This window comes from Vidua macroura, chromosome 8, assembly GCF_024509145.1.
Source record: "Vidua macroura isolate BioBank_ID:100142 chromosome 8, ASM2450914v1, whole genome shotgun sequence".
In the NCBI taxonomy this organism is placed as follows: Eukaryota; Metazoa; Chordata; class Aves; order Passeriformes; family Viduidae; genus Vidua; species Vidua macroura.
This window is the reverse complement of record NC_071578.1, coordinates 32,921,511-32,937,655: the sequence shown is the minus strand read 5'-3', so window position 1 is coordinate 32,937,655 and position 16,145 is coordinate 32,921,511. Positions and strand designations below refer to the sequence as shown.

At 43.5% G+C, this 16,145-nt stretch overlaps 1 protein-coding gene across 2 annotated transcripts in view; it reads left to right on the top strand.

Moving 5' to 3' along the window:
- Positions 1-16,145, top strand: part of PRKG1 (protein kinase cGMP-dependent 1) — a 384,810-nt gene that overhangs the window by 167,151 nt on the left and 201,514 nt on the right. For both annotated transcript variants that reach the window (XM_053983678.1, XM_053983677.1), the window contains exon 3: positions 7,470-7,583. In XM_053983678.1, coding sequence (XP_053839653.1) covers positions 7,470-7,583 — 114 coding nt within the window. The remainder of the gene's footprint in view (positions 1-7,469; positions 7,584-16,145) is intronic.

Sequence of the window (16,145 nt, the reverse complement as noted above, 5' to 3'; positions counted from 1 at the left end):
TCCAGCTGAAGGGCAGAGTGTGGGATCAGTGCTTGTTCTGGGGTGGCATCACCCTGTGTGTGCCTTGGTGCTGCGGGAGATCTTACATCAGACAAAATATCTGTGAGTCACAAGAACCAAAGCTGTGCTGGAGCTCTGGAAGTCACCTCTCCATAACCCTGAGCAGGGATCTGTATTACAGTTGGAAAGATCTTGGAAAACCAGGCTAAATATATGTCTGTGTGTATAATTTTTGATGTTTTATATGGTTTTTGAGGATGTGCATCTCCCCTTGGGGGTGGGTCCAGCCCACCTGTGTGGAAGAGGTTTTACAGTGACTTCCGTGAGCCAGAGAGAAGTTTGATAAGAGGGTTCATGTTTACCTCTGAAAGAATTTTCTATCAATTCTACCAATTCTATCAAGAATTTTCTATCAATTCTACCAATTTCTATGTTGTTGACATAGAAATCAAGAAAGAAAGAAGGATAAATAAGAGAAACCTGCAGCTGCCTATTCCGATGAGCACTTTGTTTGTCTTTCCTGACCAATGAGTAAAGTGTAAACTTATGAGTTTGGTAAGAATGTATAAAAAGCATGCATGCTGTATTAAAAACAGTTTGAAGCCTTCTGAAAATGGAGTGTGTTGCTTTGTATTGTCTCCATCTCAACTATGACACACCTGTAACAGAAAATCGTAATCATCATCGTTATCTTAATAGAAAAAAAAATCCAAACTAGTTTTCTATTCTCCCAGCGAGGGAAAAAAGCCATTTATTTTGCTTTGGCTGCAGAGTTTTGTTGCAGGGTCACAGGAGGAGATAGTTGGGAGTGCCCATCCCTGTGCAGGCAGAGCTGTTTTTTGGGATAATTCATTAGGGTCTCTCCACTTCTCCTTTCAAGGGGAATGTTGGCAGTTTAGTGATGAGGAGGAGATCAGGCACAGCTTGGATTGGAAGATCCTGGAGGGTTTTTTCCAACCTCAGTGACTCCGGGATCTCCACTGTCTGCCACACTCTGTGCCTTTCTCTCATCTGGCTTTTAGTTACCATCTCTAAAGCCCAGGGGAAGTTCCTTTATCCTTTTTTTAGCTGCTCTCAGTTCTCCCAGCCCCTCTCTGCCCTCGGGCTGCTGTTACAGATTTCGGCAATCACCTCCTTTCTTTCCACTCCCTGCTTTTCAAAACGCTCCTGCAGCCGGGGTGGAAGCTGGGATGGAGCTGTGCTCTTATCTCCAGTAATCCTTTCTCTGGAGTGTGCCTTGATTTCAATCCAAAAGGTGTTACTGAACTCACCGCTTCAGGCTGCAGACATGGTACACGTTGATTCATGGCTTCAAGCTCAGTTCCAAAACGATTTTTTAAAAGCTAGTGTTAAAAAGCAGTTTTAGGATGTCATTTTTTAGTAGCAGGTCCCTGGCAGGGAGGTGGGGCCAGCTTGATAAACACTTTCTGGTTTTTGGCCACCTGAGCACGGGTTTGTGCTGGTGTCAGATTCTCCCAAATAAACTTTGGCACTGGAAATCACATCCCCCCCAAAAAATATTATTTCCAGGGTCTGGTTTTGGGGAGGCCGTCCCAGTGACTGCCCCAGTTCCATCACACCGGGACTGCCTCCCCCAGAGGGTTTGGGAACAGCTAAAATCAGTTTCTTCAGCTCCAAATGCATTTGCTGAAGGCACTTGGAGCTTGTCACCAGTTACAACTGGAGGTTTGAGAGTCAGAGTTCAGGTCTTGCTCCATTCCCCTTCCTCCTGGGTTTTATCCAGCAAGGGCAAAGCTCGCTGGAGAGTTTTTGGGAATGGGATGTGGATGAGACTCTGCAGGCTGCCCAGCTGCCCCCTGTTCAGTTCCCCTTCATTTGCACGAGTCTAAAAGATTTAAACTCCTTAAACTCCTGCTGCAGGAGCCGGCTTAAAACAAAGTAAGCCTGGAAAATACTATCAGAATGTATTTGGCTTTTCCCAGGAAGACATCTGAGGAAAAATGCTATTTTCTCCATATTCAAAGCACTCTCTCAACAATTTGCAGGGGAAAACAACTTGAAATTTGGCAAAATATGCATTATTTTTTTTTTTTCCTCACTGATATTGTAGTTATTCTGTCAGAACTTTCCTGAATTTGGGTAAGGGAGAAACCGTTAAAGGGCTTACATTTCCCACAAGGACAAAGGCTTGTCACTCTAAGGGTAACTTGTGCTTCATCTCTGGTGACATTTTTGAAATACATTCAGCCTTGTTCAGGAAAATCTGCAGATCCAGAGTGATATTTCCTAAGGAAAACTTTCTGCAAACAATCATTCCTCAGTTTTCAGAGCAGAGCTTGAATAGCATCCAACAAACCAAGCTGCAGTCCAAGTGTGAAACAGGCACAGATGAAATCAAATATTGAATAGTCATACAGGAATCCTGCACTGAACTGAGGGAATCCTCCTCCCACCCCTCCTGGCATTTTTGGAGTTGTGGGATGAAATTTATATCTTATGAATACGTGAGCTCGTGCTGAACCCTGCTTTTTTACATTCCTCATTTTTAACTAGAAGTGTTTGTAATTTTTAACCTGGCATGGGAATGTGATGAATAATTAGTGCTTTCATGAGAGAACCGGCCTTTTTTTTCTCCCTAAGAGTCCAAGACTTGAAGAGGGCGCAGGAATGTGAATTATACTAAAAATCATTGCTCTTATCCATGTTCCAAAGGCTCTGCTGGGACAGACAACTGAAAATAAGGAATTAGGCCTTCCAGGTGTCTCCTGGGTATGGAGAAATACAAGGTAGGATTGTCCCTGGCTCATTCCTGCTGTTAAAGCCTTTACTGGACAAGAGAAGAAAGATTCTTTTTGTGCAGAAATCCACTTGGGATTCTCAGATACTCTCTTGGATATTCTTGTATCTTTAAAATTCAGATTTATTTGGATTTGGGAGTCATGGAAGGTTTTGGCTTGAAGCAGCAAGTGCCCTTTCCCCCGTGCTGGGAAGAAAAGGGGAAAGCTGATAATGCATTGCAAAAATTTAGTCTATTATATAAATTACACACAGGCTGACAAGTTCCTCAGATCAACTTAATCTGTTTTCTTCTGTGCCTGGAAAGAGAAAATGACCATTTAATTATTGGGGGAAAAAAATGATCCTCCTGATTGAGAGAGTCACATGAGTGCAATTTACTTTTTCCTTCCATTCATTTGAGGAACAAGGATGCAGTTCAGCCAGAGATTTCAAATTTAATTTCAAGCCAGTTATTTCAAGTTTAATTGGGTGGACTCAGAGTGACAAAACCCCAATGTCCCCATCAACAAAACCTCTGTGCTTTGCTGGTGGTTTTGTAGGGGACAAAATTGATCCTGCTCTGTTCTTACATGCTTCATTCATCTGTATTTTTCCTCTTCTGTGGTTAAAATGATCCGTGTTTAACTTGGCATTCTGGGAGGTTATTCAGGAATTTACCAGAGCACAGGTTCCTCATCCCTGGAAGTGTCCAAGGCCAGGTTTTCGATCACCCTGGGATAGTGGAAGGTGTCCCTGAATGAACTTAAAGGTCCCTTCCAAACCATTCTATGATTTCCCATGTACAGATGATTTCCCAGGAACTATTTCCATGAGTCCTGAAACTGGGATGGAGGTGCACCAGGAGTAATTCAGTGTCAGCCTTTATTCAGTTTTTTTTTTCGCAGTCCAGAATCCCAGGATGATTTGGGTTGGAAGGGACTTTAAAGCTCATCCTGTTCCACCCCCTGTCGTGGACAGGGACACCTTCCACTATTTTAAGAAGGGCTGTGTCAAAAAAAATCCCCTAAATCCTGGCTTTAGTTTTAATATTGGGCATATTCCTCATGGTGAAGTGTAACACTCCACAGGCACCGAGGGGAGGATTCCCAGTGCCCGGGGCACAATCCCGTGAATAATGCCATGAATAATGCAGACCATTATCGGTTTGTGTTCCCAAACAAACACCACCGTTAGCACATCTTCATCGGACCGGCTCTGAAGTCAGGCAGCCACTTAGCAATTAAAACTTTAATTGCTCCACAATTAAATTGGCAACTACAATGTAATTAGCACGCAGAGTTTAATTTGGGAAAGCCAGGCTCTGGCTGAGAGGCCCAAGGCTCAGGGATGTGTGCTGGAGACCAGGGCAGAGAGGGAAGCTGTTCCCTCTTGGATTTCATGGAATATCCCCAAGGATCGTTCAACTCCAACTCTTAGGATTAGTTTTTCATAAGAAAAGCTTAATTTCATGATGTCTTAGTGAACCTCCCAGAAATCTTGCAAAGCAACAGGATGAGGCGAGGCTCTCACACAGGTTGCCCAGAGCAGCTGTGGCTCCCCCATCCCTGGAAGTGTCCAAGGGTGAAGAACCAAAGAACTGAGACTTGGGGGTCTGCAGAACCCAAAATAGTTTGAGTTCTGGGTGGTTAAAGGGATTTTTGGAGCTATTTCTCTCAGGAGGAGGCTGGTGGCTTGTGGAGGCATCACTCTCTTTTATTGACCTTTAACTCTGGTCACCTTTTCACGTTCATCCTGGAAAGGGAATGGCTGGAGCCCTTGGAACTGGGGAACTGAAGACACTGAGATTTTTATTTTATGCTCTATTTGAAAAATCATGTGCATTGCCCATCCTTTTGGAATAGCTTCTTACAGCTGACAGAAAAGTGCATTGTTTGTATGCCAACTAATTCTCCCCAAAATCAACTCAAGCTGTAAATGAAATATAATGTTGAATTCAATAATGCCCAATATTTAGACTGAAATGCAGCATTTTCTGATCCTCCTGCCCGGAGAGAAGCATTTCTTGCATTATTTAGTGTTTGTCTGATGGAGATGCCAAGGCAAGCTGCAGATGTATCTCCATTAATTGATCAATATTGTGTTGTATTCCATTTGGTTCCTTTATCTGGTTGATACAGCAGAACAATTTGTTTGCTCCATGGAAAACTGCACTGTGTAGGCTGCCAGGTAGGGAAGGAAAATGGGAAAAATCCTGCAGCAGTCCTTTGACCTTTTAATTCCGGAAGAGGTGAATTTTGCTCACAGTCTGGGCATCTTATGGTGAGGTGTTTAATGTTCCAGATTGCTTAGTTACACAGCAGGAGAATGGGAGGCTTTCTCCAGGATAATAAATTGTAATTAAAGAGTACATTAAATACCAAACCACAGAACATTGTTTTATCTAATCTTGCCAATACCTACAATATCGTGCTGGGAAATATTCTCTTTACTTTTAAAACAAGTATTTTAATTTCATCAGCAATATGTTTCTTGTGCTCCCCAGCACTTGGGAATAATGTGATCCCATCTCTGCATTACTGCTAAGAATTGTCTTTCTTTGGAACTCATGAGCCAAAAGTCAAGTAAAATAATTTCCTTTGCAGGTTTTTGTTGTAGAGCTTTATCCAGCAGAGCTTTTTGCAGAAAAAGCTGCTGAAACTCAGGTCTATTAAACAAAAAATTACATTCTTCAAAATAATTTAGGAATCTTTGAAGTATGTGAGGCCCCACTAAAGGTTGATACTGCTCATTCATGAGATAAACACCTATTTTTGTGCTTGTTAGATTGATACTTAATATGAAGAGATGAATCAAACATTTATAAAAATAGTCATAAAAATTAACTTGCAATGAAGATATTTGAGTACCCCCCTACTCTGCTTCTGTATTACAGAAAACACTGCTGCCATTTTACATTCCCAGGTAACATTTTGGTCATAAAATTTACCAAACAGACACTTTCAGTTTGATAAATAATCATCTTTTCTAATTTAAATGAGTCTGTGTTTCAGCCCTCTGATTGTATTCCATGATCCCTGAAGCTGTTTCCCAGTTTGGGGTGCCAGGGGAGGTTTTTTAGTGGCTGCTAAGATTTGAAACCTTTGCTCTTTTTCCCCACTCGTTTTTTTTTTTTTTTGGTGGGAATAACCCTGTGGCCCCCTCTCTTTCCTCTCTTCCTTCCCTTCTCTTGTTTTTCAAATGTTGCTTTTCAAACCCTCCATTGTTTGAAAGATGGGTCGCTTCCAACCTCCCAGGTTGGTCCTGAGCTCCTTTCTTTCCATCCAACCTGGGATTTTAACCCTTCCTCACACATCCCTTCCTGGCGTGGTGCAGGTAAGCTGATAAAGCAGATTTCCCCATATCAAACGAGATATTCACAAAGGCAGGGGGTGGAGAGATGAGAATTAAATAATAGCCACGGGTCAGAGTAATTTTCTTTTCTCTGATAGGTCTGTTATTCATGGATGAGTGCTCTCAGGGATTAGTTTCTCAGGGAAAATGAGCAAAATTACACCGCTGTTTTCACGTGTGGTGTTAAAGACCTAAATCTTTTCTTTTTTGAACACAAAAAATTGGGGGAAATTTCACCTGAAAGTCTAAGAGGTGAAACAAAGTTCACACTGAGTTCAGTGTACTGTATGTCCTGACTGTACAGGTGCTCTGTAGGGACAGAGTTTGTGGTAATTGGGAGTGGGGCTGCGGCCAAGCCTCATCCCCAATGTCTCAAGCCTCATCCCACAGTCTCAAGCTGTGCCAAGGGAAATACAGGTTGGATATTAGGAGAAAGTATTTTACAGAAAGGGTGATGAAGTACTGGAATGGCCTGCCCAGGGAGGTGGTGGAGTCATCATCCCTGGATGTGTTAAAAACAGACTGGATGTGGCACTGGGTGCCAGGGTTTAGTTGAGGTGTTGGGGCTGGGTTGGATTCGATGATCTTGGAGGTCTCTTGCAACCCAACCCAGTGATTCTGGGATTCCTAATTGGCCACAGCTGTGCAGGACAGGTGAGTGATGAGCCATGGAGTGCCCAGGTGCACTGACCAATCCCAAAGGGAACAGAGGGCTCACAGGTGCAGTGCATCAACGTGAGGGGATAAAAGGCTGGGCTGAAGACCAGGAAGGGCAGATGCTTGCAGCCTTCTGCAGTGATGGTGTGTTCCTCTGTGTGAGCAGATACCTAGAGCCTTCTGACCTGGTGAGGTGTTACTGTGTGTGGGCTGAAGCTTTCTGAAAAACGTGTGGTGATACTCTGTGTATCATGGCTGTCTCAACTGCAACAATGCTCCTCTAAACAACACCTGAGTGTTAAAAGTTTCTGTATGCAATAGTTGGTTTTAACCTTTTTCTGAATATATATGCTCTTCTTTGCAATACATTTAGTTCCTTTTGAAGCTGTAGGGCTCTGGTGGGTTTTTTTTTTTGTTTTGTTTTGTTTTTTTGTTTGTTTGTTTTTTGTTTTTTTTTGGTTTTTTTTTTTTTTTTGTTCATAGTATGGAATTCCAGGATGGCTTGGGTTGGAAGGGACCTTAAATTCCACCCAGTTCCACCCCCTGCCATGGCCAGGGAACCTTCCACTATCTCAGGCTGCTCCAAGCCCCATCCAAACTGGCCTGAAATGAAATAAATCATAAAAGTTAAATCTAAAAAATAAATTAATCTTCCTTTTAAAATGTCTGAAATTACTTAATTGCCCTTTTAAAATAGTCTTTCTGTCTTCTTTTTCTCACAGATGGGAAGGTTGAAGTGACAAAAGAGGGAGTGAAGCTCTGCACCATGGGACCTGGCAAAGTTTTTGGGGAGTTAGCCATCCTCTACAACTGCACCCGGACAGCTACTGTCAAAAGTAAGAGCATTTTAGATGCAGCCTCTCTTTGATGTTTCACTTTCTCAGTGAATTCAACTCTTTAGGGCATGGGTTTTGGTCTGGAATTTAGGCACTCTGTGTGAAGGAAATGCATCATTCAGTCACTCAGGTTGGTCCTACCTCATGCAGAGGAGCCTGAAGCTTATACCACAGTTTTCCTTACAATTCCTGCTGAATCTTATGATAATTATTTTCTTATTGCTTAGAAGAACCTTTCTGACCCGTGTAACTCTTCAAAGGAAACTCAATAAGCCAAGCTTAGTTTTTGTTCAGGGCAAGTCATTGTTCTCCCACTAAGCTGTCTAAAATAAATCAGGAAGAAAAAAATCTGGGTGACCCTTGACCACCTGCTCTAAACTCCTCAGCACTTCTCCCGTTATGTTTTCTTTTATGAATGTTCTGGGCAACAGCTTGGCTTGCACAATTAAGCAGAGGAAATAAACCACATTGCTATATATGACTTAAATGAATTTTTGTTTCGATTCAGATGCAGATATAGGATATCACAGTCCTCCTTGATCTTGAGGACAAGAGTTTATTGTGGTGTCTGAAGCAGAGAGAGTGATAATAGTTGTGTGGTTTTAAGGTGCTGTGGGGGAGGAGTCAAAAGAGTACAGATGGTACAGAATAATCCAAACAAGAGGTACAAACTTGAATAATACAAACCAGTGGTATCCTTGTGCCAGAATAATGAGCTGTGAAAGTCCCTGCTTTTACAAATACCTAATTGTGCTTCAAAAAAAAAAAAAAAAAAAAAAAAAAGAGAAAGGAAAAGAACAATGGGCAGGAATGAGAAAGCAGCAACAGATAAGTGGATTATTTTCTGCAGGGTGTGCTGTTCTCTGTAGGGCTGAAGGACATGACTGATGTTCTCTGTTCTCACCTGTGCAAACCTTGCCTTTTCACAAGTGCTGGGGACCTCAGGTGATGGTGAAAAACTCAGAGAAGCAGCAGGTTTGTGTGATTAAATACAGCTCAGGAAGGCTGGAAAGAGTAGAGAGAAAGGTCAAATCCTAGAAAAGGCAGTGAGAGGATGGCTGCTGTTGAGTTCCCCTTAGGAATGCAGAGCTAAAGGGCACCTGAATGGAATCCCACAGAACAGAGCCACTCTGCTCCTGCAGCCATTCCCACCTGCTTGTGCAAGGAACTCCTGCAGGGAATTATACACTCTGGGTTTTCCTGTCATTTTTCCTCTTACTGCCTCTTCCACACCCTCCTAAGCAAACCTCCAGACTGGCACATGCCATTCAGTTGTCCCGAGTCCCTTTGTCCTGGTTAAATGAGGGCAGGAGAAAGGTCACTACTCTCAAGGAAAAGGAGACTGTGTCCCTTGCTCCTTTCCCAGCAGCATTGTGTAATTAGAGTTCTTCTGGGTTTTAATCCTTTTCCCAGGACCAGCAAGGGACTTGAGGAGTTTTCTGTCTTGTTAGTGCACAAATCAGTGCAGTTTGGGTTTTAATGAGCTTGGGGAGCTGCTGCAGCTTGCCCTCACTGAGCTGAGGGGTGTGGAGGTGCTCACATCCCCTCAGGGCATGGTATTGACTTAGCTGATCCTACACAGCTTCAAATACCTGTTTGTCCCTTTGGGAAATGAGCCATAAATGGGATAAATCCCTAGGAAGGTGAGTGGTGGTAAATACTCCATTAAGCCTGGGGATAATGGGGATCATTCCGAGGTTTATTCTGGGAGAAATAAAGTTGGTGATTGTAGTGAGAACAGACAGTCAGCACTGGTGGTGAAGTGTCAGGGAGCATCATGCAGCTCCCATTTGGAGAAACACTCAGGGCTTTCCAATTTTCAGGAGAGAGCTTTCCATCATCTCCAGAGTGTCAGGAGTGTGTTTTGATGGGCCTGCCTGTACTTCATTATGAGGACATTAAGTGCTGCTTTCTAAGGCTAAAGTTGCAGCAGAGGCCGAGTGAAGGATGGATTTATGTGGGTGTGGAGCTCAGCGTTGCAGCTGGGCCATAATGAGGTGTCAGCCGAGTTGACATCTCCAGCTGGAACTGGGTTTTATGTGTACCCTGGCTTTGGTTTGTAAATAATAAAGATTTTAGTGTCATTACTCACTGTTAGTCTACACGGGCTCTTCAGCTTGTGCTCACTCTGCAGGAGCAAACTTCAAATATAAATCACTGGAGGAAGGGCTTTGTCTTTGCAATAGAATTTAGGAGACATTAAAATTTAATGATTCTGGTCTGACTCCTGTCTCATAATGACCTCTTTAATAAGGCAATCCAGGGCTTTGAAAAGCCTGCCCCAGGAACAGTATTAATATTTTTTTTCCCTATTATTGCAGTCTTAAATAAAAGTAGGATGGGGTTTGAGTTCAAGCAAACCTGGGAAGAAGCCAAACCCTTGGGTGTTGAGGAGCACTGGGGAAGGCAGGGATACATCTCCTGACACATGGCCTTCTTTTCAGATAAATGTACAATTTTTGACATCTGATTTTTGTTTGGTTATTCTGCAGTGTTTGCTTCACATTTCCAGATATTAGTAGAGGGTTTGGGGTTTTTTTTTGGTTTGCTTTTTCTTCTGGTAGAAACTGGTCAGTCTGCTCCAAGTACGGAATTGCAAAGGCTTTCTGGCTCCTTGATGTTGTTTACAGATCACCTTCCATTGCACACTCAGTGAAATCTAAATCAGCAGCTAATTTCTTCCTCTCTCTGTATTGATTAACCAGAGTTCTCAAGTGCCTGTATGCAGACCTGGATGCTGCTTGCATTTCAAAGCAGAACCAGAGACTTTCCACCCTGATTCCAACAAATAATTAGATTCAGAATGAGGAAAACACCATTTGTTATGCCTACACATAAAATGATGTCTCTAATCCTCTGTTTTTAGAGACATGGCTGGAAGAAAGAGCTAGGAGAGGTCAGCAAAAAAAGAAAGACAGAAATCCCCCCAGCTGAAGTGGGGTTGAGTTTAAAACATTGAGATTCTGCATTTTGATAAAAAAAAGATGTGGGAAGGAAGTGAAATTAATCTGCTGTTAATATTGTGCAGAAGTGCTCATTCCTCTTGAAGAATAATGTGCAGAGCAGATTTTTGCAGGTGATTTAGGGTGGATTTCATAGAAGGAGCAGATTATCTATCCTCCAAGGATATTCTGCTTATTTTAGAAGGGGTCTTAACACCTGAAATAGATTTTCTTGGGGGCAAAATTCAAATAAAACAATCCCTAGAAACATCTCTGTGCAAGGCTGATGATTTCAGTGGAGCTACACTCCACACCAGCCTGTCTTTCCAGGAGGACTATTAGCAAAAAAAAAAAAAAAGGCAAGCAGAGGCTGAAGTTATTAAACTCTGAATTATGTAAATCCTTTTGCTGGCCCTCAAAAGGCAGCACAAGAGTCCCTCAAGCTGCTGTGTTTGCCAGCTGCGCTAATTGTACAAAACCCAGTGCAGTGCAGAGGGATTAAGGCGGGAGCTCAGCTTTTCCTCGCCAAGCCTGGATGAGTTTGAATTTTCATCTGCTGATTTTTGTATTAATGGAGTCCTCTGCACTGCTTGCTGCAGCCCCAGGAATGGCAGAACTTTATGAGGAGCTTGGTAGCGTGGATAATTTGTAGGGAGATATAAGGCAGCAGAGAGTTGCCAATTAAAACTGCAGAGACTCGTTAAAGCCTTGCAGAAGGATGCTGCCTTCAGATATTCTCCTCCAACAATTACAGGAGCCAGGATGAAGTTTGTTCAGCTCTCCTTGAAACACACTTTGGAGGGAAGTTGACTTTTAGATACTCAACTGTTGGATTAAAATCTCTCTGATGTTACATGGAGATAAGACACCCGGGATGGCCCAGCCAGTCTGGTGTGCCTGGTGGGAGATAAATGGAATATAAATGGATATATCCAGGGAGAAAGTAATTTAAAGCCACCCTTCTACTGCCTGTATTTTACTGTGACCTTTACAGGTTTTGCAAGTAATGTGACAAAATAGGATTGGATTATTTCTTCAAGGGTATGATAATGAGAAAATGATGTTGAGGACAATGGACAAGGTGTAGGAGGAGTTTTTTTTTTTTTTCCTCCCTCTTCTTTAGGGGCATCTTCGGAACAGCATTTCTGTGGCTCCTCATTTCTGTCTTTGGGATCACAGAATCCCAGAATGGTTTGAGGTGGAAGGGACCTTTAATCCCATCTCATTCCACCCCCTGCTGTGGGCAGGGACACCTTCCACTGTCCCAGGCTGCTCCAAGCCCCAAAGTCCAGCCTGGCCTTGGGCACTGCCAGGGATCCAGGGGCAGCCACAGCTGCTCTGGGCACCCTGTGCCAGGGCCTGCCCGCCCTCCCAGGGATCAATTCCTTCCCAATATCCCATCCATCCCTGCCCTCTGGCAGTGGGAAGCCATTCCCTGTGTCCTGTCCCTCCATCCCTTGTCCCCAGTCCCTCTCCAGCTCTCCTGGAGCCCCTTTAGGCCCTGCAAAGGGTTCTGAGCTCTCCCTGGAGCCTTCTCTTCTCCAGGTGAACACCTGGAGGTTCTGGTATCTCATGGGCAGCTTTAAGACTGGGTATTTATTTATAGAAAAACTTTCAGGGTTAAATCCATGTTTAAAAACCCTATAGGCCTGAATGGCCAAGCAGATAAAGTAAGAATAAATAACAAAGGCCTGTTTGCTGTGTCTGGTACAGAAGGAGGGTGAGCACCACGCCAGGAAATGAAATGCTTCCATTGTTCTGGAATACTTGTGGAAATAATTTTGTTGATATTTTTCACGTTGATTTAATTGCAGAGTGGATTGAGCTGAGTTCCCATCACTTAACACGGTTATAAGGAGATGATGACTTTCTCTGTGCAACCCTTGAAGACTTAGCTAATATTAACAGCAGATGTCAGATAATTAGTTCATAAAAGTTCACATTTCATCCCTTTTTATAGATGTCACTGAAAATGCTGCTGATGTTTGAAATATGGCCAGATCAGCTGTGAGAAATGAGGTGACTGAACTTTGCTGTTGACAGTAAAGCTTTGCTTTGGGCAGAGTTTGATAAACAAGGGGATGCAATGAAATATTTGCAATAAATATTAATGCATGGGCTCAGTGACATGTGTTCTTCTCCCAGATTAAAATGCAACAGACAGCACAGAGGCTGGATTTGCCCCACATTATATACATTTTTTCATTCTAGATTATTTCCTGGTAGTAATTGGGGAACTTTCATAAGCTCCTTGCTGATGTGAAACCACCCCAAGCTGCCTTTCCTGCTGTCCATAAAAGCAGAGATCTCCTCCATGGTATCGACTGTGTGACCTTAAATCCATTTGCTTGTGGCAATGATGCAGCAATAATCAAATTGATGGAATAATAATAATTCCCATAATAATTCCAATTCCCATGATGGAATCACTAAGGCTGGAAAAGACCTTCAGAATCATCAAGTCCAAGCTGTGCCTGATTGCCCACCTTGTCCCCAGCCCAGAGCACTGAGTGCCACCTCCAGCCCTTCCTGGGACACCTCCAGGGATGGGCACTCCAAAGCTCCCTGGGCAGCCCCTGCCAAGGCCTGAGCACCCTTTGCATGCAGAAATTCCTGCTGCTGTCCAAGCTGAGCCTCCCCTGGCACAGCTTGAGGCCGTTTCCCCTTGGCCTGTCCCTGTTCCCTGGCAGCAGAGCCCGACCCCCCCTGGCTGTCCCCTCCTGGCAGGAGTTGTGCAGAGCCACAAGGTCCCCCTGAGCCTCCTTTTCTCCAGGCTGAGCCCCTTCCCAGCTCCCTAAGAGTTGCCAGTATTTGCTTGAGTTTGGGATGCTGAAGAGGGCTGTAGTTTACTTGCATTTATCTGAACTTCCCTGGCAAAGATGGATTTCGTATTATTCAAGTGCCAGTGTTAAAAGCATTTGGATACCAAATAAATCGACAAAACTGCAGATAGGCTTTTTAATTAAAAAAAAAAGGCACCAAACAAGTTCTCTGTATTGCACGCTTGAAAAACTCATTATATTTCATGAATTGTATCTTCTCTGGGAATGGACTCGGAATGGGAGCGCTTTTATTTATCTTTAGGATGCAATAAAACCCATCCAGACAACAGAAATGTTGACAACTGCATTCACTCCTCTGAAGTTATTTGCAAAACCCTTTACTCCAGCATATCAAAGTCAGTAGTGTTTGAAATGGGTTTGGTGAAGCTCTGCCCTGTGCAGCCTGTGTCTGACACCCAGCTGGGGGAGATGAGATTTAAATCATGTCTCTTTTTTAATTAACTGCAGGAATGAGGAGCGTGGGAAGAGGCTCAGCGATGTTTTGTTAGTTCTTTGGTTTTTTTTAGGGTAGTCAATGGCCTCTGTACACAGCAGAAGGCACAGGTGCCACCTTAAAGCTGTCTTGTCTTTTCCTCTGACATGGCCTGGACACCCTGGATTGTTTTTTTGATGGGAATTGAGGTGAACTCCAGACATCTGAAGAGATCTGACAGCACTGGGAGCTAAGTGCAGAGATCTGAACAAGGCAAAATCCTGGCTGCCTTTGAAGAAATGCAATTGTCTTTATTTCTGGTGTTTGTTTTTGAGCTCTGAGGTTACTCTGCCTGACTTGTCTGTAGTAGAGGGCAGGAGCAGAGGCTGATGGAATTCACACAATGGACCCAACTTTCAGCCTGTCTTTTAAACTCAGATTTTCTTTAGCTGATGAGGGTCACAGGAGCTGCCTGGAGTGGGAGGAGTTGCCTGAGTGGGTGTGAAAATGCCACATGGTGGGTTTGTTCATGTCACCAGCCCCATTTCTGAAGGGCTTTGTCCAGATACACCCACAGCAGAGACACTGCTGGGATGTGCCTCTTCCTCCATTCCCTCCTTGGGAAGGCACATTCTCCAATTAAGGGCTGTTTAGCATCTGATTAGATCCTGTATTCCTTGTCTGAGGAGTCTCTTGAACCTCTTCAGAGTCCTTTTTGTACTTCAAATTTCTTCTGACTCTGCTTTTGTGATCCTTCACCATTTCTGAGCACTGCTGTGATTCTTCCATTGTGGGAGATCCCAAACACAGATTTTTTTATTTTTGTCAGATCCTCTCTGCTAACACAGCACAGCTGGCTTTATTCTTGGGGAAATGGAGGGAATTTAGGTGAGTTTAGCTGCTTTAAGGAAGCAGCTTTATGTGTGAAGGGGAAGCCCAGGTGCTCTGCCTGTGGTAATCAGACACCTCCCTTGATCCTGGCCTTGTGTTGGTTGGGAAGGACTTCAGGAAAGCTTCTCCAACCTTCCTCAGGGAGAGGGGCTGCCCGGCAGCCATGGCTTGGTCCAGCAGGTCTTGGTGCCCTGACCCAGAGGGACATTGTGGATTTTTTTTTTTTTTTTTTTTTTTTGGTTAAGGTTGGGATTAAATGTGTGAGGTGGTATTTTTTTTTGTCTGGACTTAGATGTTTATTCTTGTTTATATTTCATGAACTGTGAGTTCTACAATATTTTACTCTAACAAGTTAAAAATGGACACGTATCTCTCTCTTTACAAGTTTTTCAAGGATAAACTGTTTAATTAAGAAATGATGCCTAAATTATTTTTACTTTTAACTTAATAACTAACTACTTGTGCTCTGTGATGTGGACTTTTTTATCCAATTACACAATACCACCCAAACCTGTGAAGAATGATTAGCTCTGCCTTAAATTTCTATATTGCTATATATATTATCATATTCTAAAACTTTAAACTCTAGGTTTTCCACCATGTGATATTGCACACTTGTAGTCAAACTCCACACCCATAATCCCAGTTCTATAATTTAATTTTGGAAGCCTTCTCCATGGGCTCAGTGTTCTTTTGGGGGGTCAGTGTTTGGTAACACAATAATTCTAAAATTCTCAGCAACCAGACTTCCAACAGGACACCTGCTGGGAAAAGTTTTCCTTCCTGTCCAACCTAAACCTCTCCAAGTGAATCTCCTGAGATGGAGCAATGTCCATGTCCTGTTATTCCAGAGCACGCCTCTGTGCCCAGGGACACAGGAGCTGCTTTGAGGAGGAGTCTGGGTTAACCATTAACCCCCCATAAATGCCAAACCCCCCCCTTTGGGTGATTTGTTTTTACCCTACAGCTGGATAAACACTTGCTGGCAGCAGGGAGGGGAGCACAGGGGAATGGGGAGAGTGCTCAGGGCTGCTGCAGCTTGTGGTGACAGAAGAGGGAAAAGTGTTTAAAATCGTCTTTATTCTGCGTTGTGGTGGTTGGGGAAGATGTAACAGTTTTAAAGTGCTCTCCTGCTTCAGACTTGGAGCTGTTTGGACATGGCCCATTTGTGTGGGGACATCAGGGGCCCTGTAGGGCTCATCCCCATTGTCCCACTTTTCCCAGGGGATGGCATTTCCTTTTTTTCGAGGGAAAAATACACCCGGAGTGAAGCTCACAGTTCCAGGTTGAGTTGAGATTTCTGCTTTGTTCTGGAAGCTTGATTTTGGATAAGCCCTCCTACCCTTTAGCACAGGTGTCTGCAAAACTGGGGTAATTTGAATTTACATGCCTGAGATTGGCAACTTCCTGGGAAGGGGCTGGTTTATCCCATACAATCAGCACTGTATAGGGATCCTTGGCTGTAAATGCAAGT